Consider the following 19,486-nt stretch of genomic DNA (forward strand, 5'->3'; position numbering starts at 1 on the left):
CCAGATCAGCTAATGTCTTTAATATAAAATCTTTTTTTTTTTTCCCCAAAGCAGCACCACTGTATTACAGGTGTATTACAATTAAATTAAAGGAACACTTTCATCATTGAGAACATCTTCATCTATGAAGTAAAATCTTCCAAATAATTCATAGTCCACTTCTGTACATTTTAGCTTATCAAAATGCACTGGAAAAAAAAAAAAAATATATTTTCTCTTCAGGAGGTGTCACTACCACCATTTCTCAAAGAAAACACAGTTTCTAGGAACACCAATGTTGGCAAGTAGTTTGGATATAGATTCTATCATTGGAGGTGGGCCACAGATGTACCATGAGGTATCATTAGATACATGTTTCTCTAGATCCTTTTCAGATATTCTTCCCTCTGACAAAGAAAAAAAGTAGGAAATGAGAACAGGAATATTAATCATGAAGTCACTTCAAAAATAATGTCTGGTTAGAGGTATTTCAAGCACTCATTTCTTAAAAATGCCTGGCCTGTTTCAGGGTAATAAGTATTGAGATTTGAGGCTTCCAAAACCATTTGTTTTTCTGGGGATTTAGATCAGTGCTTCTACTTGGAATGCAGAGGGCATTAGTCACTGAGGATGAACATGGCTTACCGACAAGTAAAATCCCACACTTACATGAAAAAATATAGGTGTATCTAAGACAAATACAGCAGAAATGGAAACATACTGAAGTATCTCTTAAAAGCAGTCAGCTTCATAAATTCCACCTTAAGCAAAGTAAGCAGCATTTGCTTAATAGTTTCTGGAATAAAGTCTGCAGTGGGAAATATCAGTGTAAAGTTTAGGATTAACAGAGGAAAACAAAAACTGCAAAGAGAAAACTTTTCTGCAAAGCAAAATAAGTACAGAGAAATTGTTAACTCACATCTCATTTTGAATCTTTAAATGTAAAAATGCTAGGTTATTATGCACAACTTCATCCTGTAGGATATAATCAAACTTGGGCTTTAGATAGCATCTCTGTACAATGCCATGACATTTACCTGTAACGTGTGGCTGCAGTTCTTCACAGATCTGTGAGCGCTGCTGGGTAACGTGGAAACAACATGTGATCTTCCCAGGAAACGCCTTCATCAAACCAAGAATATTCTTCTGTAATGTTAAACACACTTGCTTACAGCACAGGGCATTAAATCAAAGCAGATGTATGCACACAGTCCCAGAACACCAGTGATTATTACTGGGAACCAAGACTTTGCATTTCAGCACTGAGAACCTGATGGGTATGATTGCACAGGCTTGACCTGCACATGTACACAGAATTCCCACACTTGGAATGTGAATACCCTGCCAGCTATGTTAGTGCTTTTCTCCTTTCCTGACATAGATTACAATCTGTAAGATTTGGACCTAAGATCCAGTTAGGTCATTTCCCAATTTCTTCCCCTTACGAATACTCACTATTTCCTCCTTCCACTTCCATAGGGGTTTTCCATTTAAAAAACCCCTGCAGTATGTATTTACCATTAGTTAGGAACTTTTTGAGTCTTGTCTGGTTTATCTGATAAGGTTACTAGACCAATTTACTGTCTCATGTTCTCCAAGTAAAACCAACTACCATGTAATGCTAATGTTATTTTTACCAGAGTAGAAAGTATAAACTCATTTTCAGTTCCCTAAATCACAGCTGTGGGTCAGTTACTACCAAACCCCCAGCAGCTTCAGTTCAAACCATAGCAAAAAAAGGATGTGTTAGCCAGATGCTGTAGTTAGTTCTGAAATTAAGATTTAGCTACTGTTTAGATTCTGCACTATATACCATTTTCACTGCTGGAATAGACACTGGAAATTATTTAAAATATTCTGAAATAAAAGAAAAAATAATTTCCAGGTAAATTACCTCATTTTATTAAGTGTTTGCTTGCTAACTAGTTACTACACTGAGAGTCTGCCCTGGGTTGCTTAACAAAAATCCCAGAAAGATTCTACTTGGTAGAAAATCTGTTCCTGAGTTCCTAAAAAGACATGAAGAGCAGTACATACTGACACTGCTGTACACTGTTCCACCCACACCTCTACTGTTGACTTGCTGTCTTTTGTACCCTTAATGCTGTTGCTTCTATCATTTGCGCTAAGGAGATTTCCAGAAGCAGTGCCTCAGCCTGTGACAGGAGAGCACATCCACAGAGAGGATCAGACCCCATATTGGCACCTTCCTTTCCCCTTGTCAGCCCATACACAGCTGCTCCTTCTGGGACCAGGTCCTTCAAACCATCAGCAATAACCCAGCAGGTCCTCCTGGAGCTCTGTACAGATGTTTGTCACAACAGCATAAAGGCTCCTAGAGATCCTATTTCCTCAATCCTCTGCACAGAGGTGACGAATTTTGACAGACATGTTCTGGATCTGAGGGACATGTGAAGAATGAAGGGAGGGATATATTTTAAGCACTGTGCATGACACTGTTCTCTTCTGTCCCAGAAGCTTTAGTGCAAAAGCTCTGCTGTCATAAAACTGCTTAAATGAAATTCAGGAATTTCAGCACTGGCACTGGAAAAACCTGTGCATGCATAGAACAGACTGAGAGTTCAGTAGTTGCCCAAAAGGAAGAGCAGATTATTCTGCTTCTGGCAACAAACAAATGGCCTTTCAAAGAAAGCAAATATCTCCATATCTGGAAACATGGTTGAAGTACAGAAATAAAACCAGTGATGGATCCTATACACAGTTTCTGGAATCATGACAGCTCTTCACCTTTACCTTACAATCAAAAGCTTTCAATACTTAAAAAAGCCATAAATCATTTTGGATGGTTCTTTACAGAAGCTGTGCTAATTTAACCCTAAAATATTGTCAATGACCCTTAAGAGTTGAGTGTGACAAGTGATCTTTAACTGCTGAGTAAATGTTGATGAAGTACTACACAAGCAGTTTCAAAAGCAGCTGTAAATCCTTCATTCATATACTACCACTCATTAGTAACTAATGCATTATCAATAAAGCTCCCCTGTTATTTTAGAAAGTATTTCCTTTGGATATAATTACTCTCTTGTAGTCTTTAAATTCAATAAAATCTCTACTGAGACTGTGTGGTTACAGTATTATAGCACTATGCATACTCTTAGTGTGTATGTATATACATATCTATTATAAGATATATCTATAATCTTTAGTATACTATGATGCTCTTACAGGATCATAGCAAAATGCAGGGATATAGTAAAATTTAGGTGTAATTGACTTATCAAAATCAGTGGGAGCAGGTATGTCCAGTAACAGCCTTAATTTGTACACTGGCATAAGCAGTTTAAAAACATCCACGGGATCTGAGGCAGGAAGTGACTTTTGTCTCTGTTTTACAGTGTCTCACACAGAAGGACTCTCTGGAATTTGGTAACATTGAGATACACACTAGTAGCTGAATAGCTGAGACCTGGTTTTTTAAAAAACTTTTATTTACCTTAAATAAGAGTTCGCTTGTAGTTTTTGCACTGTAGTACAGCTTCACTGTTCCCAATTTGTGTCTATTTCCTTTACCCTCTTGGTATCCATGAAGATCTGCTATATGCAGCAGTATAGAAAACAATGGGTTAATTCCAACACCCCCTGCTATCAGCACTAGGTTTACTGGGGAATCACCAGGTTGAGGATCAAAGAAGAAATCACCTCCCACTCGAAGAGCCACTTCTGAGTCAAGAGTACACTAGGATGGAAAAGAAAATACTTAATTTCAGATTAAATGCAAAAGTTGAAATCTTACTCTTTTTGCATCCCAGTCACAAGTTTGCTGGGCTGTGATTTTTATTTAATTGACCAGTAAAGGAAAAACAGAAGGACTTTAAAATATACACACATTTTCCAGCTATCTGAAGTAACCCAATGTCTCTAGGGATCTAGTTCTACTTTCAAAAGTTTCAGTCTTATATTAAGGCAGGATGGTGACTCCCCCTTCTTATCCCCGTAAGAGCTGAAAGAGGAACAATTCACACAGGGTTTTCCAACAGCTGAGGTCATCATGTGAAATCACACTTCTACCCAAAACCAGCTTCATGACAAAAAAGGCCTTGCTATGAGGTCACAGAAGGTCAGAATAAGTTGCACACAGAAGGTTTTTCCATCCCCATTCCTAAAAAATAAAAACCACCCAAAAGTGAAGTAAGTATTCACAAGAATATTTCTTGCAGAATCACTTCTGCATTTGCAACTTCAGAGGCACAGAAGAAGAAAAATGAGGGAAAAATCTTCTCTCTTACTCTCCACTTGTATGTAAGAAATTATTTCCTAAAGAAATGTGTCCAATCGTGTTTTTTGATACACTGAAAACAAAAGCTACAACAAAAAAATCCACTTGGGTCAGTATCTCCTTGGTAAACCAGCACTGCATCCTGGTCTGAAAGGTGAAGCTGCAGTACAGAGAAGTCAGGTGAGTTCTTCCACATCACTGCAAGCTGACAGAACAAATAAGAGCAGAAAACACAACTCACTTCAGGCCATATATAGGTTTTAAAAGATAAAATGAAGAGGATAGGGAAACCAAGGAACGTGGGAATGGAGGAGAGAAGAACAAGCTAAAAGAGCTGCTGAAAAATTAGCTCAGAGAATGAAAACATTTCTTCCAAATAATTCTTTTCATATCAGGAAACAGTAAATTGAAACAAAAGGAGTTCCATTAATGAAGACTACACAAACAGCAAAGGTCTAAACACGTATCAATTCCACCAGGAGCAAGAAGGATGCCCTTGGATGCAGGTACTGCATAGAACACATGGGTTCCTAAAGTAGTAAGCATGATCATTAAAAACACCCAACAACTTTCTTGCTTTTCTTAATTATTGCAAAACTACTGTCTCTCAATTATACTGTAAGACAATCAGCGTTCATTATCTGAAACTAATTTCTCTCTCCCTTGTCATGTACACTGCCAGGCTTTCCCACCATGTTTTACTCCCATCTAGAGAAGCATGAATCTACAAGTGTTCCAGATGCATGTGGCCTAAGGAGGACACAGAATATGGTACCCTTTGAGGAAATAAGCATTTTTAGGGAGAAAATCTCACACCTGCCCTCTTAACCAGCAATAGCTCCTCAAGATTGGACATGGGACTTGGGAAGAATCTCTTTTAACCAGCAGTCTCCCAGGTATTTCCATGTTTTGGCCATGACAGTGATAACAGCAAGTCAGTATACAAGAAAAAAAAGTAAAATTCTGAAGAAATACCATGAGAAAGTGTTGTCCTTTAGCCTAGGCAGAGAAGTGAAGCAATCAATACATTACATGGATATTTTTTAAAGAAAAGGCTACATCTTCTTAAAGTTACAAAGTACATGGTGCTAAAATTTACTATTTTATATACAGTAATATTAAGAAATAAGTACCTCTAAAAAATACAGGTACAGTGAGTAAATGAGTCCTAACTATTCCCATAATGTTTTTAACCCTGAGATATCAACTTCCTTTAGGAGCAACTTCTAATCAATTAAGCACTGGTTTTGTCACCATATATACAACACTTTCGAATTCTAGGTTGGTATTTTTTCTGCTTGCTTCCTAAAGAAAAGCATGCACTTTTGTTTAGCTAGAAGAGTCCACGTATACCCTGGAAGTTTCTCTGTGGCATCAGGTTTGACCTAGCTTACCCTTTAACTAAAGATTTATCCTATAAATTCCACCAGAAAACTTAGCAACCACAAACTGATTCACAACATCAAAAATTCTTAAATAGTTTCCAGAGACTGTGAAGAGAACAAAAGTTGATAGGACAGATCATTGATGAAACATGTGACTCATCTGACTAACTGAATGGGGCAAATGATGAGCAAAACACCACGAGGCCAAATGTCAGACTTTACTTTTAACATAGCGAAAACCCCAAGCCTTGTGTTACGTCTTTATTACAAAAATGGTGCATATTTAAAAGAATACTACAGACATTCTGAATTATTCTGTTGTTTTATCATTTCAGAAAAACTGATCTAAATATCTCCCTTGGCTATAATCTATATCTATCTGTGCTTTATCGACGATTCCCAGTTTATATTTAGAGAAATAGTCAGGAATTATGGAAAGTTATCGGATGGAACTTTGTAATGTGCAACACTGCCTGTTCTCAGGGATGTAAGTTAGAACAGAGGTTTTTCAACATTTTAAAATTCATTAATTCCAAAGGAGTGAGAACCCTTATATACACAAACTACAGTATCACTGTAAGTCCACTGTAAGCACAAGTGGAGTCAAAAGATCACAATAACCATACTTCCATATTTCAGCCCCTTACTGAACAAAAGGTTTTAAGATTTATGTTATATCCAAAATGCTTAAAGAAGACAACATGAGTTTTGCAGTTAATAGCACAAAGTGGTCTAAAAACACACAACACCCCCTTTACCTCAAAAAAAAAAAAAAAAAAAAGGCACAAAAAAGAGCCAAATCTCTCAGTTAATTTCATTTACCTCAGTGTGAATCCAGTGAGCAGGAGGATGAACAGTGTACTTTACTGCCAGCTCTAGTATTCCTTCCCGTTTTAACAGGCTGGGGCTTGAACATATTGAGAATCCCCCAACGACAGATACTCCAGGAATAAAGAAATCAACCCTAAAAACAGATTGGACACAAAAGTTTAAAAAAGAAGCCAACAACCCCCAAACATGGACAACAATAGCCAAAATAATGTGGCTCCCTTTGTTTCAATTATCCTTCCTTTACAACATCTTCATTTCTGTAATGTAGTTTTTCCAAAAAGGGAGTTAATCTTGAGTAACGCCATTTCATTAGAATTATTTTCATCTAGAACCATCTCATCATGTTTGCTAAACTAGAAGGTTTTCAAACCATTCTGCTTTTAGCATTAGATGTCACATCTCACAACAGACTAGAATTCTAAGTGTTTTAAATAAATTATTTGCATATTAGAACAAAACCATAATTATGGTCTGATAAAATAGCTTAAATCCCACTCTTTTTGGTCCCTTTGATGGGCTCTTCAATTTTCAAACATACGAAGACTGGGATTCTAATTTTAGGGAAATTACTTTAGATTAAACACTTTCTTTTCCTGGGTAGATGAAATATCTGAAGTAAAACCAACAGTGTGTAAAAAATTTCCTGTGTAAAAAGTCCACAACTGGCAGCAGAACCGCAGCTCCCTCTGGTGGCAGATATCGCTTCCTAGGTTATAGGAAATGGAACTAGAATAAATTCCTACTTTTTTTTTTCTTTCAGCTTAAGAGTAAACCATGCATAGGTTTGTACAGATTAGAAGGTAACATGTGGCTAAGCTTCTGCAATACCAGCCAATAGAGAGTATGGAAGGCAAGCCATTACTATATAGGAACCATAATTCAGTCTCATAAAAGTAAGGCTTTGATAAGCCTTGATGAGGCTTCCAAATAGTTATCAGAAAAAAATTACAAGTTGGTTTGTGATCTATAACCTGAACTCCTCTGTGTTCCATAAATCTTTAAATGCTTCTGCTTTCTACACTACATAACAAAATCCCTATATTTTAAAATAAACCTAATGTTTATAACCCATTGTGCTGGTCCCCTTAGGAAACACTGATAAGCAATGCCAAGTACTAGAAAATCATCATTCAATTCAAGCCTGGGTTAGGCTGGCTCAGTATTAGTTAAATGAGGATGCAACAAGAAATACAGACTGGCTTCCACTGCACAGGTATCTTCTTTAAACAGCAAGGCTGTATTCTTCACAGAGACCACAAATGCTTGAGGAAAGAGAGAAGCACTTTGAGTAATTCACCACTTTTAGAAGAAAAAAAGTCTTGTCTGCTTACTCCACACAAAATTCACCCTTTGAAGAAAAAAATCTTTCTCTTGAAGAATGCTCACAGTGTGATATGTACAACACTGATATAATTTTTAACTTTATGCTTAAAATAAACTTGATGGTGCATAAAGATATCTGACTGCAAAAGAAAGGTCTACAACCAAAAACGTTGTGAAGGCTTATTTCAGTGTCCTCAGTTTGTGCAGCCCCACTGCCCATGGAGCCCACCTTTACTGATAGTCAGGCTCTGGGAGCTGGCAGAAGTTTACTGTTGAATCGCAGCACTTATCTTGCCAGAGAGTATCTCATGATGCTACTGAAGCTCTTTACCTCCCTCTGGTGGAAAATAATCTTACTACTTAAGTTAACGAAAAAAAAAATAAGAATTTATGCTGTAAAGTCACAAGTTACATTCAAGTCAAAATGTTCTCCTTGGCATGTAAGCAAAACCTTATCCATGCCCGGTGGGGAAACACACAAACATTGCTGCAAAACCTACATCAAACATGGTTTTTACCTTTCCCAAATACTAATGCAGTATTTGCATTTTCTTTCCATACCAGTAGTTCTTTCCCAAGCACATAACTGTGAGAGATTTCAAGGCACAGTATACTATCTTACAGTCAGCTAGCTCTGATGGCTTGTCTCAGCCATGTTGGGAAAGGTGAGAGTGCTCCTGAAGAAATGCTACCTGTGACAGCCTAAGGGAAAAGAACAGCAGAAGGGAAAAAAATGAAGAAAATCCACAACAAGGAAAAGCACAGAAAGATGTAAACCAGAGATCTCAGGGTGGTTTTTAACTTCCCTCCTTTTAAAGCCTACCTAAACCATATCTTTAAAAAATGTGTAATAATTACCCATTGCTGGAGGAAGAGATCATAAAAACCAAAACCATGAAGCTACTTCTTCAAAGTATTTATAGCATGCATATACCTCAATGCACATTTTAGTAAATCAAACGGGGTAACAGCAACAAGTCTCTTCATTATTATTTCAAGTCAGATAAAGACCAGTATCTGCCAAAGTGCTTGCAAAACAAATTCACTTTTGCTTCTGAAAAACTCAGTAATTAGAACACTTTCAAGAGATGTAAACATTTTAGTGACAATCTTTGGCTGTAACATCTTACTATGGCAAATCCTAACAAGTTAGCCTTTTCAGCTCAGGAAAATGTGTTGTTTTGTACTGCTCATCAAAAAAATGCAACCCGAGTTTATAGATACGAGTACAGAGAAGTTGGTGTATACCTTACAATAGCATTAGAACACTTTCAAGGAAGAAGAAAATGAAGAAGAGTAATTATAATTAAAGCTTTCAGTTTTCAGCATGATAATTTCAAAAACATTTTTGGAGGGTAAATGTACTTTGCAAGTACTGGCAAGCAAGAATTTAATATGAGTCACTGCACATGTGCAAAAACTGCAGCAAATTACTTTACAAACAAATTATTGCTAATCAGCATCTTGTGTTCTGGTTCTAAATTTAAAAGCCAGCAGATTAACACTCCATGAGTAACATATGCTGTTAATACCCTAGCAGCTATACTTTGATTTCAGCAAAACCACTTTCAGATGACCAAAGCCAATAAAAAGTTTAAGAACATTGAAATGTCCATTGCCAAAAGCAACTACTCCTAGTTTTAAATTAATTTCTTAGAGAAAAAAAAAAGTTACTGAGAGTATTTTAACAAGGAAGGATGACAAATATGAAAACCCACTAGTTCCTTTTGAAAAAAACCCTGTAAAATTGTTTAAACAAACAGCTAATTGTTTCAAAGGCTTAATAATTCAAGGTATTTCTTTTAAAATTTGCCTATTTATATTAACATCTTAACCTGACCTAACAGGCTTAATTTTCAGAGTGGAAACTTCAAGGGGAAGAAATAAACCAAAACTAAGTAATTTGCAAATCAGCAGTCTCAGCTCCACTGTAAAAATAACTAGTAAATAAAGACAGCAAAGACAACCTGCAGAATAAAGCGCAGTGAACTTCAAAGTACTCTTGAAGAAACAATGTAATACAATAAACCACAGGAAAACACCAAAACAGTATAACTGAACATTTAAAGAATATCCACTTCTGCCTTTTCAACAGTAATAATAGATTTTTATAAAAAACTTAAAAATTATTTTAAAATTATTTAAATTTAGTAATTATTTTAAAATTATGCCAAATATCAGCTCTTTGACAGAGCATCCAGTAAGAAAACATTTTATTATGTAAATTAACAACTTTTTCCAAGGCCCAAGGATCAGAGACCTTTCAGCACTTTGTTATCTATAAGTGGACTTTTATTAATTTCCCCCTCAAATATACCAGAAGATCTTACCATTGTCCTGCTTTGAAAGTAAAATCCTTATTTGCAATAGCCAAACGAAGTCTTTTGACTGTCTCTGATTCATTGGTGATTCCACACACTTTTGCTTGTGTAATTACCTAACAAAAGACAAAGAAGCCATTGTGATACGTAGATACAATTTGCAGCAAAAGCACTCAAGAAGCTGTGCATTAGACATCCATCACTTCCCATGTTATCCATAGCATTTCATTACTTACAGCACCAGTATTTTTTCACTGAGGTGAAGAAACTAAAACGGGTTACATCCCTGGAAGTGTTCAGTGCTAGGCTGGATGGGGCCCTAAGCAACCTGGTCTAGTGAAGGGTGTCCCTTCCCATGGCAGGGGGTTGGAACTGGATGATCTTTAAGGTCCCTTCAAGCCCAAATCATTCTATGATTCTATGATTCGCTTAAATAGTCACTGAATGGAGAAATATGTTTGTACTTGCAGTCCACCATGTCTTCTGTCACTTTTTCTAGGATTATATATAAACTTATTTCAGTTGAAGAGAACATAGCTATAAAGAGATGTGATTGCTAGTTATCACCTTTCAGATTCTTCAGACATCTATACAAGACACACACTCCTGCGTCCTCCAGCAATAAAGGAAAACGACCTCTGATATAAAGACTGACAAAGGACACTTGTAAAAAATCAGTTGCAACTGAAGTCCCAGGGAGAATTCTGGATCTGTAACTAGATTTATTTACGTAATTAAATACAGTACTGAAAGATAATGCATTAATGTTAATGCATCAATGAAAGAAAACCAATGAGCCTTTTGTGACTGCATTTACCCCCTACACTCCCATATGACCACAGGGAAACCAGGACACAAGGTCTCATGTCTGGTTAACAGAGCAGTTTTTGTTTGGCAGCCACATGGGAGGATGTCAGAGCCATAGCTGATACCACTTTTAAAGAGTTTAAAAAATAAAAGATGAAAAATGAAAAGTGGATTTTGCAAACAGAGCCATCGGGGATGAGCACGCCACTTAAACTCTTTGTTGCCCATCAGAGCAGCATGAATTTTCATCCCCTCCCTGCCCTTCCTTTTCAGGTATTTTTGGACTATAATTATTCACCTTTTTCCTCTACAAAGAAAGCAATGCCCTAAGTATTTTCTACACAGAGCAATGCACAGATTTTATTGTTAAAAATGCTGATGTCAGTTACCACACAAGGAAATACTCAAAATACCACCACAGCTCTACCATTTCTCATTTGTCTAAGATCAAACAGATCAAAAAAATTTTAACTTTAAGTAACTATGCTGTAATTTAAAACATATGTCAGGAAATTAATTTATTCATAAAGCAACATCTGAACACGTCCCCTGTCCCATTAAACAGCAGGACATTTGCTAATTTAAAATGAAGTAACATGGATTCCTGTTCCACTTTAGCAGACACTATTAAATGAGGAATGCAGTCAGTCAAAATTAACAAGAGAAATGTCAGATACATTACTTCAATGGTTGTTCTGAGGGAGAAGTGCAGGAAAGGGACATTAACTTTGGATCTTCTTCATTCCCTTCTTTACTCTTCAGTACACTCCTTAATTTGTTACTTAGCTAAGAGAGCTGCAAAAGTACTGGAAATTTAATTCTTAATTGGTATAAAGTTATTTCAAAAACTAAATTTGAGTCAGGGTGATCAAAGACATTCAGCCAGTATTTTGGACCATCACAAGAGTATCCAGCTGGCTAGAGCTAGGCTGCAGTGAGATGAAGGAGGACACAGGACTCCGGATTTTGCAGCTGTGTTTCAAGAATGCATTAGTCACTTTTCCTTGCCCTGGTCCTTCACATTATCACTCTTCAACAGGCAGTGTTCTGTAGCATTCACACTAATGCAACTCAGATTTATGATTATTTTACTGGACTGAAATGGCCATATAAGGCAATATTGGCTGAGGGAAGCAAACTGCTGATTATATGGAATTTGAAACTAAGCAGAGGATTTAAAATAAACTGATTTTAAAGTGGTCAGAAATAAAGCAACAAAGAATAAATCAAGCATTAAAAAAAGAAACAGCATAATCCTCTGATATGCAGAGAATGTGCAGTAGCAAGAACTGAGCCCTGCTCTTTCACCTATCTCATACAGCCTCCTTCTCTTCCTTGTGCCTTACAGTTCCCTGCACCAACCATGAGCTTCCAACACCTCATAAGTATCCATTTTCCACGTATGTTCCAGATACTGATGTTGAGCAGAGAAAGGAAGCAAGCCAAGCAATAAATAGAAAAAAACCCCACGGCTGCAACACTCCAAAGTGCCATCATTTTTTTCATGTCAGAAGTGAATGAGAACATGCATCGGTCCGTGCCTCTCTCTACACCCATTTCCTCAGGTAAGCAGGATCCATGAGAGCAGCTGGATGTTCACAAGCAATGCTGATCCATACCCAGGTAAGAGCTGGCATTAGGTGTGAGCAGCTGAGGCACAGCTCCGTGGTTCCCAAAAGCTGGCTCACAGCTCTGGTGACAGGCTGAATGCGGCTGCATTTGTCTCATCCATCTATAGCCCACGTCACACAGTGCTGAATCTTCTTTTTTGGGGGTTACCTACATATACCCTCCACCCAGCTTCCTTTTGGGAAGAACATGACTTATTCTCCACTATAGTTAGGGAAAAAATTAGCAGAGAAAGACTTCATTATGTACACATATACACACTGACATCTGGTGTGTTTGCATCTGTGTGCATCTATTTCAGCTTATTACAGAAAGGAAATATCTGTATGAAATACAAGAGCATGTTTCCCTCTGAACATTATGAAGAAGAATGCTTACTGCTCAAAACTGAGATCCAGAAAAAGCATTTCTGGATTTTGATGGAGAACAATGCTCCATCTTCCTTGTACTTGTGAATTAAAAGAGATACAAATGAAGATCATTTTTACAGCTGTCTATCATCTCTCCCTCCAAAATGTCTACACTTTTTGCCTAACCTTCTATGTTATAAAAGGACATTTTCCACATTTTTTAATCTCAAATCTGAACCAGAATTGTAGAAATCCATAAAAATCGGAGAAGTCTGTGTAGAGATGATGAGTATCCATGTGCTTTCATTACTTATTATAATCCATACCTGGCTAGGAATCTATTATTAAGTTTCTTGTCCAACATAAAGTAAATAGCATCATATCACTGACAAATTTTAAAACTCATTACATTTCACCCACTGAGCACAAAATATGCTAACTTTATACCAGTATCAAATATTAAAAATGAGGAGAAAAAGAAGTAAACAAGACTCCAGCAGAAGGCAAAATGGAGCCTAAGAATCAAATACTATTATCCAGTATAATTATATTCACAGCAAAAAAAAAAAAAAAATTACTTGCATCCTAAAGAACAGAACACTAACCTCCTGTCGAAAATTATTTGCTGTCCTCTCTAGATGATCCATTTTCCTTTTTGATTTTATTGTGCTGCAAGAAAAAGCAAACAAAGACAATTGTCATTTTGACAGCTGTGCTACTGTCCCTTACTGATATGAATTTCTATTAACATAATAATTTACCAGTGTAATCCAGACTACAGATGACATAAATCTAAGTAAGAATTAAATATAAATATATAATTATATTTATAGTTAAATTAAGCATTTATAGGTCTGTAGTAATTTGTCAGCTTGATTTTGACAGTGTCACCATAGCATTCTCTTAAAAAAAAAAAAAGGAAGTGGATAATCTACCTGCTCCCTGTGCAGTAACAAAAAGCAGAACGCCTCAACACCCCCAATGCAGAATCAGAGGGAAAAATTCTGCTCTGAGCACCTCTCAGTAACTGAGGAACAGTGCAACCCACATAAATAGTAGCACGAGCCATGATGACCAGGCAGTCTTCAGAATCACTGCTTCCTGAAAAAAAACATAAATATTTGTTAAATGAAGTACTTAATATTTGACATGGCTTATTGTCACCTTTATTTCCCTAAAATCAGAAAAGCCAAAGCTCAGCTGGAGCTAAAACTAGCAACAGACATACAGGATAATGAGAGGGAATTTTAAAAGTATGAAAGTATCATAAACAAGTGAAAATGTGCATCAATCACATGAAGGAGTGTTATGCCCACTCCTGAAGGTGAGGGTAACTGAGGTTCTTGTTCATAGATTCCTTGAGGCAGATTAGAGTGAAAAGACACTGAATGACCAGTGTTTATATATATATATATGTATGTTCTGGTTTGGCCAAATTTAGAAATATATCCTCTGAGAGAAGGCACAACCACCCCTTCCCCCCCCGGGTTCGGGAAAAAATAAATTTTCCTCGAAGGAAAGTGAAGGAGATAAAACTATTTATTTACCAAACACATGGGAAAAGGAAAATAAGGCTAAATAATAAAATGTTTCGCTGTGGAGGAAAAACCTGGGAAAGTGTTAGAGTCCTCCCTTTGGTCTCCTCGGAGCTGGGGCTTGGGCCAGGGCCAGGCCCTCTGTGCCCGGTGGAAAGTCCTCCTGATGTGCTCTGAGGTTGAACGCAGTCCAGTAGAAAAGGGAGAAAATCCGGAATTCCAGAGAAGGAAAAGCAAAATCCAACTCTCAGTCTCTCTCCGGAGAACAAGAAACTGAAACAACTGGCCAAAACTGACTGGAAAGCCGCAAGCCGGGTGCTTCCTCGCTCCCCTGCCGCAGCTGGGGGGGGGAAAAACCCTGCTATCTCTGTGTGACCTTGAACAAGCTGCAAACTGCTTTGAAAAAGTTTTGCTCAGTTTTTTCCTTCCCCCTCTCAGGTTCAGTTTAGAGGCATAGAAAGACACAGAAATTAATTTCTGGGCATAGGCAGCGATACAGGATACACATCATAAGGTCACCCCAAGACAATGTATAATGCAGGTTTGTTTTAGAACGATTTGGTTGCAATGGAAAGGAAGTACAGAGCTGTTTTGGTTATTGTCTATAGAAATGAAACAATATAAAAGTATAAAAGAATCATTTAAGAAAATACATAAGGAAATGTAAGGAAGAGAAAGAAAGGATAAGAGTAGATAGCAAAGTTATCATCACCCATGGATCCAGTGACAAGACTTCATTGTTGAACTTTCACTTAGTCAAAGGGACAGTCGCAGCCTTGATCCATCAGGGGTGGGGAAATCCCACAAAACATAGATTTCAGTGGGTTCAATATGTTCAGGTGGGAACATCCAGGTACCTGCCCCGGGGGGAGTTTTACACTGTCTGTTCCAACACCGGGGATCAGGTGCAGTGGTCTGGTGGAAGGCCCCAAAAATGAATCTGGGGGCGCTTTGGGGTCTTTGATGGGTTATGACACCCTCTAAGCCATGACAGCTGCCTCTCACGCCAGCGCACTTGAGCCAGTTCTGCCCCACAGGAAGGGATGAGCATCTTCAGGCCCAGGTGTGAACACGAGTGTCCTGAGACCTTCCCTGGGAGGGGAGATTTACACCTGGCCCAGCTGTGTAAGGGAGGACACTGGCATGATAAAAAGCATTATCCCACCTCAGCAGGACCTGCTTCTTACTGGCCTTTTCCCTTATCTGGCTCAAACCCAGCTTGTTGCCAAACAAAGGTCAGTTTGTTGTGGCCATCCTCTGGTGGTGGGTGCACCCGGGCTGTTCTTATGCAGATGTTTCCCACCACACACCCAAACCTCTCCTCCTGCCCATCGGTGGTGGGGTGCAAACACAGCCTCAGTGAAGCCCCTGTAGCTTTTCCAAATGGGCAATTGCTCGAGTCATTAACCATCCACATTGCAGTCTCTCAAAAGGGGAAGACCTCGTCAGAGATGATATGGAAAAGGCTGAAGTACTCAATGTTCCTTTTGCCTCAGTCTTTACAGGCAAAGCTTACACCCAGATCTCTGCTTGTACTAGGGTTGTTGGGAAGGAGGGGGATAAGTAGGAGCAGGGTCAGCACCTGCTGAGATGCTGGATGTACTCAAATGCACAGAGCCAGACGGGTTACACTGAAGGTTGCTAAGAGACACAGCTGACACGCTTGTCAGGCAACTCTCTATTACCTACGAAAAACACTTATCACACAGTCTCCAATTGACTGGGAAAAGACTTACACATGCTCATTTTTAAGAGAGGCAAAAAGCACTGCTTATGTGCAGTCAGCACCATCTCAGTATCTGGAAAAATGCTCAGATCTTGTCCCCTTAGCTGGGTGAAAGCTAAGAAAGCATTCAAGAAGATTTGACTCAGATTTACCAAGGGCAAATTATATTTGATAAATCTGAATAGCTACCGTAATGAAAGATCTGGTCACGCAGCTCAGGGGACAGGATACAACACACCTTGAGTGTCCTGTGGCTCCTGGCACCATCCCCCGAGGCACACACACGTTAGTAAGCCAAGGCCAGATGGATAGTTGGAGCGGTTGAAAACTGTCTGGGCAGACAGAATTGAAGACTTGATGGCTTCAAGTTGCTTCACTTTTTGGCTAGGAACACTAAGAGTACCCTGGGGTTGTTATTGGGGCTGGTACAGGTCCATAAATTTATCAGTAACTTGGATGATGAGACAGAAGGTGACCCCGTTCATAGCATGGTGGTTGGAACTGGATGATCTTTTGAGGTCCCCTCCAGACCATTCTATGATCAGCAAACTTGTGGGTGATACTATGTTAGAGTAGTAGAGCTCCCCTTCAAAGGGGAACTGAGAAACTGCAGGGCTGGAAAGCCTCATGACAAAGGTCTACACCTGGGACTGGCTTAATCCAATGTGAACAACTGTCCTGCTCCAAGCAGGAATTCTGACTGGATGACCCTCAGAAGTGCCTTCCAGCCAACATATCTGTGATTTTAAATGCTCAAACAATATTCATGTTTGAAAGATCAAACACTGACTATATATTCCCTTTCTAGTGGTAAAGAAAGGGTTCTGGGTGGAGAATTTTACAATCTTTAATTAAGCCTGTTTGTTCACAGGTTTATTTAAAAGCACATTAAACCCTCACACTTCCACGTACCCTACATAATACATCTCTAAAGAGTAAAGAAAGTGGAAGACACTCAATGTGCACTACAGTGGAAACACGGTGTGAAGCTTCAAAACCACACACTCAAACAGCTATGACAGAGAAAGATAAACTGACATGCACAACATTCAAAGTTAGTCAGAACCACCCTTCAAGTGTAGGAACAGGTTCATAGAGAGCCAAGAGATATTTCTCATTCCTTGTAAATCTGCCTTTATTTTTCCTAAAATGGATTACCATAAGTCTCTATCATGCATCATCCCCTATCAAATTATATTTATTTCCATGATGCAGTCCATTGCTTCTTTAAAGCACTAATATTTTACTTTCATTTAAATATCTTTTCCCGCATTCTTTTAAGGCATGTAATTTATTTTCAGAATGTTTTTCATTTTGAATCCCTTGAAATGGCACCGATTCAACTTGTTTATAACTAATCAGGCCTATACTCTCTAGGATTTCACTAACAGCTGCATTGGCTGGTCACTTAATAATCTGTCCTGTTTGTCATCTTGTATGAATGAAGGCAGAGCTTCCATAAATTAGGCTGCTCAGAAATGGAATACACTTACAGTGACTATTCAAAATGCCCACTTGCAAGCATAAGAAATACTTCCTGCAAGTTTTAATTGTCCATAATTTTTAATAGTTTTTCAGCATTTAATTCCACAGCAGCTTGCGACTTTTAAAAACAGAATTATTTAAAACTCTTTTACCACCAGTGAGCAAAATTACTTCAAATTTTTTTCCCACAGCATCACAGAGTACTTAAAGTGTACTTAAGTGTTTAAACAAAACACTTCAGCACTTTCTACATCAAGTGTATAGAAGCTACTAGAAGCTATTGATAACAAAAGTATTAACAATCTCAAAATACTTTAGGACAACAAAGTACACATCTAATGAAGAAGTCACATTCCTCTACCTTGGCATATTATCTATAAACCCAGAGTGCTCAAAAATCACATTTTCTCAAATTCATGAGGATCACTTTATGATCTGGAATCTTTCAGATAGCACATCAAGGTTATAGACATCTACTACCAACCTGAAGTTCAATATCAATACATGATCTTGGAAACAAAATAAATGCCAGCCTAATTTTATAGTCACAGCTGAAAGATCCTATTGATACAGACTACTTTAAGGCTGAGTCTCTATCCTAAATTAGAAATAACTCTCTTGAACAGTAGTTCAAGATACTTGCTCCATTTATATTACCATCACTCTCAAATCATGAAAAACATAATAAAAATCATTTGCAATTTTTACTCTGCAACCAGTAAATTCCAGAATGTCTTTTAATGGGTCCTGGTTCTCCTCTACCACATACAAGTGTGACTCACACCTTTACAAAATGTGAACAGCTTCTGCCCAATCTGTCACCTCTGTGAGCTTTTCACTCATCCAGCTCTTTGGCAAGTCCCTGCCTTCCATGAAGTGCAGTGTTTCAGCCTCCCAAGCTCCTGTCAGGTGGGATGTTCTCCCTTTATTCTCATCTTACCCAAGCCAGTACAGGAATAGCCACTCCAAATACCCTCTTTCTTCACAGAGGTTGGAAGGGACCACAGTGGGTCATATGGTCCAACCTCCCTGCTCGAGCAGGATCATCTGAGAGCACGTGGCACAGAATCGTGTCCATGAAGTTCTCAAATATCAGTGAGGGAGACTCCACAATCTCTGGGCAATTTTTTTCCAGTATGCGGTCACTCACACAGGACAGTTCTTCCTCATATTTAGGTGGAACTTCCTGTACATCAGCTTCTGTCCACTGCCTCTTGTCCTGGTGGTTGGCACCCCCAAGAAGAGCCTGGCTCCATCCTCTTGACACCCACCCTTTAGATATTTACATGCTTTTATAAACCTCCTTTGCTCCACAGAGAGAAACGAGCACTACTTTTCACAACTCCTTCCTCTCCTCACTTAAAACCAACGAGCCATTCATTCTCCATCCCCTCTGATCCACTGGCCCTGGTTTAGTATCGCGTGAGATGCATGTCTGCGTCTCTTCTTTCCCCCAGTCCCACATCACTATCTGAAGGGAGAATTACTTTTAGTTCACCCGTGCAACACTTAAGTGCAAATTACTACGTAGGTCAGTGCGAGACAGTGCAGAGGGAGGCAGCAAGGGTACTTAAGCAAGCAGCACAGAAGTCTTTTTTCAAAAGCTATCTCTCGGTAAGACACTCCTCTAGACAAACAGTCCCTCCTACAGAAGAATTCACAGAAAACAAAGTTTTTTCCCCTTTTCCCAGGACTGAGGCGAACACGCTGAGCTCTGGGAGGAGGACGGGGGGAGGAGGGAAAGAGGGGACGGCAGCCTTGTGCCCGGCTGGGACGGGGCGGCGCTGAGGCGGCCAAAGGGCAGGGGAAACACACGGCCAAGGAGCAGGGGAGAGCCAAGGGCAAGGTCGCGGCAGTGCCCGGCCGTTCCCCCGCAGC

General features: G+C 38.8%; 1 protein-coding gene across 5 annotated transcripts in view; it reads right to left on the bottom strand.

Annotated features, from left to right (window-relative positions):
* OXNAD1 (oxidoreductase NAD binding domain containing 1) overlaps positions 1-19,486 on the bottom strand; it is a 19,878-nt gene continuing 392 nt past the window's right edge. The window contains exons 2-9 of one of the 5 annotated variants that reach the window (XM_039548523.1): positions 13,798-13,963; positions 13,468-13,531; positions 10,086-10,192; positions 6,424-6,565; positions 3,640-3,676; positions 3,434-3,531; positions 1,017-1,125; positions 1-386 (exon numbers count right to left, since the gene is read on the bottom strand). In XM_039548523.1, the coding sequence (XP_039404457.1) occupies positions 232-386; positions 1,017-1,125; positions 3,434-3,531; positions 3,640-3,676; positions 6,424-6,565; positions 10,086-10,192; positions 13,468-13,531; positions 13,798-13,963 (878 nt within the window). In that variant the 3' untranslated portion in view covers positions 1-231. Of the gene's footprint in view, positions 387-1,016; positions 1,126-3,433; positions 3,677-6,423; positions 6,566-10,085; positions 10,193-13,467; positions 13,532-13,797; positions 13,964-14,471; positions 14,493-19,486 lie in introns of those variants that run through there. The other 4 variants (XM_039548522.1, XM_010398978.4, XM_039548521.1 and 1 more) reach the window with 4 other exon arrangements.

The sequence above is a fragment of the Corvus cornix genome, chromosome 2 (genome assembly GCF_000738735.6).
Source record: "Corvus cornix cornix isolate S_Up_H32 chromosome 2, ASM73873v5, whole genome shotgun sequence".
In the NCBI taxonomy this organism is placed as follows: Eukaryota; Metazoa; Chordata; class Aves; order Passeriformes; family Corvidae; genus Corvus; species Corvus cornix.